Source organism: Benincasa hispida, chromosome 12, assembly GCF_009727055.1.
Source record: "Benincasa hispida cultivar B227 chromosome 12, ASM972705v1, whole genome shotgun sequence".
Taxonomy (NCBI): Eukaryota; Viridiplantae; Streptophyta; class Magnoliopsida; order Cucurbitales; family Cucurbitaceae; genus Benincasa; species Benincasa hispida.
The window spans coordinates 74503501-74512391 of NC_052360.1; the positions used below are offsets into that span (position 1 = coordinate 74503501).

At 32.4% G+C, this 8891-nt stretch overlaps 1 protein-coding gene across 1 annotated transcript; it reads left to right on the plus strand.

Moving 5' to 3' along the window:
- The first annotated feature begins 393 nt into the window (after window positions 1-393).
- On the plus strand, window positions 394-1392 carry LOC120067637 (nucleophosmin-like). Its single transcript, XM_039019179.1, has 3 exons — window positions 394-549; window positions 670-840; window positions 1138-1392. Exons 1-3 carry the CDS (start codon window positions 394-396, stop codon window positions 1390-1392), a joined length of 582 nt encoding a protein of 193 aa, XP_038875107.1.
- Window positions 1393-8891: the final 7499 nt, after the last annotated feature.

An 8891-nucleotide genomic window follows, 5' to 3' on the forward strand; every position in this document is an offset into this window, starting at 1 on the left:
TCAACAACAATATTTTCAAAGCCACTGGTGTAAGTCTTTTATCACTGTTATTTCCTTTATTTATATATCTTATTAGCATGCTATCAAATGATAGAAACTATAACTGATGTTTCAGCTTTTATCGCATAGAAGATACCACTATCAGTGATAGCTTCTATCAGTCATTTGGAACTATTGTGATATCTTCTATCACTGATAGCATGTTATTGTAGATAGAAGCAATCAGTGATTGTTTCTATAAATTAGTTGTATCACTAACATCTTTATTAAACTTTTTTTACTGTTGCTTCATTTGACACAACTGAACAAGAATTGCAATCTAACTATTATGCCTATTTTATGGAGCTGGAAACCAATGAGATGGATATTAAAAAAGACAAAGAAGAAAAACAAATGTCGATCGGGAGAAGAATTGCATCATTACAAGAGGCAATTGAAGAATTAAAAAGAGGACAAGAAGATATTAAGAAGGACATCAATGAAAAGTACAAGGAGATTCTTGATATATTGGGCCACATAAAAGAAGCTATCAGTGATAAACTGAAGGTGGTGAAAAGCAATCTCAAGAATCTCTTGAGAAGAACAAAGTGTCATCATCTAGTATGGAGCTTTTAGATGCAAGTTTGGAAGTTCTAGAGGTAAAACTTGTGATTTTCTTTTTCTGTAAAGAAGTACAATAACAAAAATGATATATGCATGCATGCTGAAATTGACACTGCTAAGGACGAGGAGGCTCAAGATGATCAAGAGAATGACCAACAAGTACAATTGTATGATGATCCTGAAGATGAAGAGGAAGATCAAGAAGAAAAATATAAAGAAGATATGGCGAAAAAGAAGGTAAGTATTAGTTGATTGACGATCTCAATTATAACATCAGCATGCTATCAGTGATATCTGAAATCATTGATAACCAACTATCAGTGCTAACACGCTATCATTGATAGTTTGTTATCAATGATAGTATAAATAATAGGAAGCTTTATCTACTTTTGACTAAGTTACATCTCTATTAAAATGAGACTTTTCAAAGTTTGTGTCATTCGAAGTTCCGAAGATCAAGAGAGAATTTATATAATTACAACTTGATACTGATAGCACATTGATGTCATATTATATTTGATTCCATGATTTCAGGTGATTGAAAAGACTCTTAAAAATAGTCCAAATAAATATCGACCAAAGGTTGTCAACGAAAATATAGAGGACAACAAGAGACCAAAAAGACAAGCAAAACCAACCAATAAAATTTTGGAGAATGCAAAGAAACAAAAAAAAGACAAAAAAAAGGTCTCTCCAAATGTGTCTACCAAGGTATCTCCAAGCAAAGCTATAAGGCAGTCTCCAAGGTGGAATGACGGCGCTCCAAGCTTTGATCTCAAAATATCATAACTTTGATTGACAATAGATAGACTTATTTATTGACAATAGACTTCTGTTTGATAATAGTTTGGAAATTATTTTGACAATATATAGTGATTGTTATGATTTTGGAAATTACATTATTATTTTACAAGATCAATGATAGTTAGATTGAATCAACATGAATCCTTCATAAATGTGATTGATATAGTTGCAACTTTCAATTTATTTTAGGGGTTGTTTGGTTGGAGGGAAAAAAGGCGATCGTATAGTATAAATGTGACTAATTCATAAATGTGATTGATATAGTTGCAACTTCGTATAGTATTTTGTTACTTAGTGATCGTGTAGCATAGCTAAGCAATGTTTAGCCGAGCTCAGCGATCATATAGCATTTAGTACACGATCGTGTAACATTTAGTAGATGATTGTCTAGCATTAGGTGGGCGATCATATAACATTTTGTTAATCAACGATCGTGTAACAGAGCTAAGCGATCATGTAGCATTTGGTAGACGATCATATAGCATTTTGTTACTCAGCGTTGTGTAGCAGATCTAAGCGATCGTGTAGCATTTGGTAGGCAATCGTACAAAATTTTGTTACTCAACGTTATGCAGTAGCTAAGCGATTGTGTAGCATTTGGTAGGCGATCGTGTAGCATTGGGTAGGCGATTGTATAGCATTTTGTTACTTAGCATTGTGTAGCAGATCTAAGCGATCATGTAGCATTTGATAGGCGATCGTATAATATTTTGTTACTCAACGTTGTGTAGCATTTGGTAGGCGATCGTGTAGCATTTGGTAGAGATCGTATAACATTTTGTTACTCAGTGTTTAGCAGATCTAAACGATCGTGTAGCATTTGGTAGGCGTTCGTCTGGCATTGGGTAGGCGATCGTATAGCATTTTATTACTCAGCGTTGTGTAGCAGATCTAAGCGATCATGTAGCATTTGGTAGGTTATCGTATAGCTTTGGGTAGGCGATCCTATAACATTTTGTTACTCAGCTTTGTGTAATAGATCTAAGCGACCGTGTAGCATTTGGTAGACGATCGTGTAGCATTTTGTTACTCAGCATTGTGTAGCAGATCTAAGCGATCATCTAGCATTGGGTAGGCGATCGTATAATATTTTGTTACTCAGCGATCGTGTAGATAATTTAAGCGATCGTATAGTATTTGTTACTCAACGATCATGTAGCAGAGCTAAGCGATCGTGTAACATTTAGTTGGTAATCGTGTAGCATTGGGTAGGCGATCGTATAGCATTTTGTTACTTAGTGTTGTGTAGCTGAGTTCAGCGATCGTGTAGCATTTGGTAGGTGATCGTATAGTATTTTGTAAACGATCATTTGGACCTATTAAGCGATCGTCTAGTCTCTGGGTCGATTCTTCAACAGGTTATTCAGTGTTCTTCAACAGAGTTGTTGCATTGATCAAACTTTAAACACAAGCTGCATAGCTTCTATCACTGATAGTATGGTATCAGTAATGCTATACGATCGTGTAGCATTTGGTTGGCGATTCTATCAGTGATAGAATTTATCATAGATGGATTTTCTGCAAAAATGCTTATCTACTACCAGTGATAGAATCTATCACTTAATTGTATTAATTGCTGACATACGCTATTACATGTAGCTTGATATCAATTGTTGTGGCTAAAGGAAAACGAAAGCTTTATAAATAAAAGCATCATATTGACTAAAGAATGGATATATCAACAACAAAGTTTGTTCCACTAACAAAACATTAGTAACAAGGTCTCTAATATATTTATGACTAGGGGTGTTCAAATAACTCGACAACCCGAACAACCCGGACTACCCAACCCAAAATGTAAGGGTTGAGTTTGGTTAGTTTTGTTTTTGGGTTGGGTTGAGTTGAATTTTTCTATTTTTATTGGGTTGAGTTGGGTTGTGGGTTGGCTAAAAAAAATATGAGTTGACCCAACCCAATCCGAATTATATATATATACACACACATTCCCCTTTATTTAAAGTTTGATTTCTTTGTATTGATTAATTTTTGAATTTTTAATATTTTTCTTTTAAAATTGTTATGATATTTGTCTTTGTTTAAAGTTTACAATAAATATCATAGATATTTGGTATTTAGCATCTTAATTTTATGAGATTTTAGTTATTAATCATGTGTTGTATATAAATTTACATATTTTTCATTAAAATTTAAAAAAGAAAAGTTATAACCCGATAACTTAACTTAACCCAACCCAACTCGAATTTTAAGGGTTGGGTTGGGTTGGGTTGGAAACTTTATTTGAATCATTTGGGTTACCAATTAAACCAACCCGAATTTTCGAGTTGATCCAAAAAATACCTTCAACCCAACCCAACCCATGTGCACCCCTATTTATGACAAACATCAATAACAAATTGTCTCACCATCTAATGGTTAAATTGATGACAACAAGCAATAACTACAATCTAATTGACAAATTGGTGAAAAACATTGGTTGTCTCACTATCATTGATAAATTTATGACAAAAATCAATTACAAAATAAGCTTCTTCATTACAAACATCAATTACAAATCAAGCTTCTTCATTAAACAACTGGTAAAAATTTGTGTGTCATACAATTATGGCCACGGCGATGACATCGACTGCACTTCGAGCTCCTTTTCTTTTCACCAATTGGTAATATTCTTTGTTTACGTGGTCATCTAGCCGGACATTTAACTATTGGAGGTAATACATTCACACCAACATCAACAGATCTCCAATCACAATGATTTCCAATATGATAAACTGATCCTTTATAGGTTGATAACAATGTACTGCAAAAATAGTAGTCCGATACAAAAGTATATGTCTAAATTTAGCTCACGAATAACAACACAAGTATGAGCACATGGAATCTCCACCAAATCCCAAACACGACAACTACATGATTTATATGCCAAATTTACCAAAAAGTGATTGTCCCCATCAACTACTTTATATTCTTCATTGTTAATAGGATCAACCTGAAAAATAATATAGTCAATGAAATGTAATCAACTAGGTGGACTAATGGAATGTCACTAAAAACTAAAATATAAACAAAATGTAAGTGATACTATTCCTACCTGAATAAATATTTTCAAGCTATCAGTGAAAACAAAAACTGTTAGTGATAACTTCTATCAATGATAACATGTTATCAATGACAGAAGCTATCACTGATAACGTGTTATTAATGATATTTTCTTATAGTTAAGGTATATGTACCTTGAAGCTTCTTGACCGATTGTGTTGCTCTCGCAACTCATATTTTGCCCAACTAGTCAAAACAGTCTTCATGGATAATGATGATTGACCTTTTTCATAAAATCAATTTTGAAGTATTTCTTTAATATAATCAAGTAATGATGCATCGGAGAACTCTCTAGGCTCTTTCAAAATATTATTCAAGCACTCTGAAATATAGTAGTCATCATATTATACCTTCTTCTCCTAGAATGTGCACGTGCTCACTTCTCAAAACCAACTTTACTGATATATTCCCGAATTGTAGGATATATTGATTCCATCGATTTCATATAAAACTCGAACGTATCAATTGTATAAGTTTTTGCACAACTATAATATATGTCATCAATTAAAGAATTCTTATAAATCAACTTCATATTTTGCAAAAGGTATCGTAGACAAACACAATACTCAACATTTGGAAAAATATTCATAACACCTTTTGGAGGGCTAAAATGCCGATTAGAAATAATGACTAATCCTTCTCGTTCACCAAAACTTGTCTTTAAATTCTCAAAAAACCATCTCCAGGATGCATCATTTTCAGAGTCAACAATACTAAAAGCAAGAGAAAATTTTTGATTGTTACTGTCAATTGTTGAAGTCGTCAAAAGAGTCCCAGTGTATTTACATTTCAAGAACGTCCCATCAATTGATATATTAGGACTACAATGCTTCCAACCCTCAATTGATGCTCCAATAGCCATATAACAATACTTAAAATGCCCATTTATGTCAGCCTCATAGGCAGAAAATGTACCTAAAAGAAGAAAATAAACAATTAAGCCAGATTACAAAAGGTATATAATTGATTGGTGCCTACCACCAATAGCTTCTATCACTAGTTGCAATCCATCATCAATAGCTTCCATAATTTTCATGTTATCAGTGATGGAAGATATCAGTGATAGAAACTATCATTGATAGATCATATAATAAGTCAGAAACAAGAAACCTGGATTATTTTCTTCTAACTTCATCAAAAACTTTGGAATCAAAGCATATGATTCACGTGCATTGTCTTTAAAAGACTTCATTATTTGCTATTTTTCCCTCCATGCTTTATAATAGCTAATAGTTACTCCAAATTCCTTACAGACTTTATTCACAATATCACTAGGAGTTGAGGTATGAGAAGAAGTAAACCTAAAATCATTTCTCAAACATTCAGCTATTAAGGATGAAGAAACTCGCCTATGACAAGTTTGAATGCTTTTTTTAGAACAATCACGAATATCAACAAACTTCCTAAGCATCCATAGAACACTCCGCTTGTAACGGGATGCCCTCACATATCACTGACAACCATCTTGAACACATCGAAATACAATTGCTCTTGAATTTGACATTACAGTTTTAAATTCAAAATTCTTCTTAACCGTTATCAAGTAAAAACAATTTGATAAAATCTCTTTACTAGCAAACACATATTTTTCTTTCAAATCACGAACAATATGTATATCCATAATCACTTGGAAATCACCATCATCAATCCTAGGCTTATAAGAAGGAACGGTAGACAAATAATTCTCAACTCCACTAGAAACAACATTAGAAGACACTTCCAAACATGACTACTGGCAAGAGCAACCAAAGGATGTCGTGTATCGTGTTCCTTAACTAAAGCTAAAAACCGAGTTATATCCTTATCTTCACGAATTTGAACTACATTTTGAACCTCATTCATAAAAAAATCTAATAAAACTGAAAGTTCTATGGAAGAAGTAGACACATCCAAACAAATCTCCTTAACTATCAAACCCATAAAATCTTTAAAAACCATTATACAATCTACTAAAACTCCAATAGATTTGTAATTCACATAACAGTGTTTTTCATTCCATATTCCACTATGAAAAACAACTATTGGAATAACCATGTTTTAAAATTTCTGCAAAAGTAAAACAAAATCTCTTGAATAACAATATCATTAGGTTTTAATAGCTATCAAAAGCAAATATAAATCTATCAATATCATTGATACCAATCTAAAACTAGGCATGTCTTTCAATGGATATCAATAAACATTAATGAACAAATAAAAAATTATAGCAACCACACATTTTATCAGTGATAGACATTATCAATGATAGCCACTGATATCTTCCAATACACTGACAGACATTATCAATGATAAACATAGAGTCAATGTAGCTGTAATATCAAACATAAAATCCACTTATATGTCTATAGAAAGAATATACAGTATCAAATGAAACAGTGAAGAATACAAACCCTAACTTAATTAATCAATCAAAACTCAAAATATCAACGCAATGAACAAAGCAAAATTTCATGAAAGCACACAAACTCTGCTCACAATCCATTATGTTCACAGTGAGCTGAAGAAATCATTAGGTTCTTGAGAAAAAGAGAAAGAAAAGATTAAATGACCAGAAAACTATGTAGGAAAAATTGAAAACAAAATCGAAAAAACAAGAATGTTAAAAAAAAAAAAAAAAAAAAAACTCCCAATCAAAGATGAAATCGAAAAAAGAAAAATTACAAATTGGAATTGATCGAAGTATCACGTAGCTTCACGAATTGGAATTGTCTGAAGTATCACGGAGCTTCACGAATGGGATTTCATGGAGACTAATTCATCGATATTTCACCGGCAAAAAGGAAAGCAAAAAGTATCACGGAGCTTCATTGATATGATTTCATGGAGATGATAGATATTTCACTGTGAAAGAAGAAGAAGGTCACGAACGACAATGTTCAAAGGAGGACATGAACATGAAAAAGGAAAGTTAATAAAGGGAAAGAGAGGGTAAATTTGGAATTCCAAAAAAAAAAGGAAAGGTTGACCGGTCAATGTTTGCTATAATAGCAAATATTAAAAATGTGGTATATATAATCATATTTTTTTTCCCATTTGTATTATTCAATACAAATTTCCTTACGATAATAACATTTCAAAACTATTTTATACAAGAATAAGAGTACTCATGCAACTTTTGATAATTCAAATATTTTTGAAACAAGGTACACTAACGATAAGGATATTTTTTAAAGTTTAACAATATTATTGAAACTTATGAAAGTTCAAAGGTAGACTGACCTTTTCTATCCAAAAACTAAGAGCAAAAGTATTTTTTTTATAAGAAAAAAACAATTAAAAACATTTTTGACATTTTTTAAAAATTGAAGGCTATTATTGAAAATTTTAGGTTAACAAAATTGGTCTCTAGATCATAGGACCAAATTTACCATTTAACCGATATAAAAAAAGCATATAACCAAACATTTAAAATTACATAAATATTTTTGAAACAAATACAAAGTTGAAACCTATTTTCTATAATTTACCCTAAAAAGATAAAAAACAATAGGTTTGGATAGTGTTAGGCAAGGATGAAAATATTTATCGACTTGTTGATATATTGGTAAACCGAAAGTTCAATATCTATATTAAATATCGATAGATATCTCCAATATCTTTTATCAATGCTTGCATACATTGAAAAAATCACTTATTTAATATGATATGAATAAGAATACCGATAACGATATTCATAACTTAATTTGGGAGTAAAAATAACTTAATTATTAATGTAAATAAATTTTATAAAATTCTTGATTTACAGAAATATCCGTATGATATATCTAGTTCTATATTTTAATCCGGTGTTGGGAAGATTTGCAATAAGGTTTAAGGGGTGGTTGTTTTAAGGGTTGAGATTGGATGAGTTAGACATCCTAAGCTCAACCCTTATTTGGGACATGGATTTAGGAAGCCTTGACTTCCTACGTCCATTTCTCATGGGTTTAAATAGTGTCTACTATTCAAACCCATAGGTTACCCTCCTCTTTTTTTTTTCTTTTTTTTTTTCCCTCTAATTTAATCTAGAAAGTATGTCGGCCAACCTCCAGACATCATCTTCGGCGATCACTGCGGCCAACTTTGGTAACCACCTCTGGCGAACGACGCCGACCAGCTCCGACCACCATTTCTATCGAACATCATAGACCAACTTCGGTCGCCACCTCCTACGACCGCCACCGACCAACTCTAGCTGCCACCTTGGTGACTGTCGTCGGCCAACCTCCAATCGCCACTGGCCAACTCCAACCATCATCGACCAACCAAACCCCTTCTTCCCACCATCTTCGGCGACCACCACCAACCAACCTTGAAAAACATTAATAAAAAGACTGTTAGTATATAACAAACTAGACAATTTTATATATGAAAACAATTTTAAGAAAAAATTGCAATATATGTATGTTTTTTTTTTATTTTATTTTAATGAGTTTCTATCATAAGTT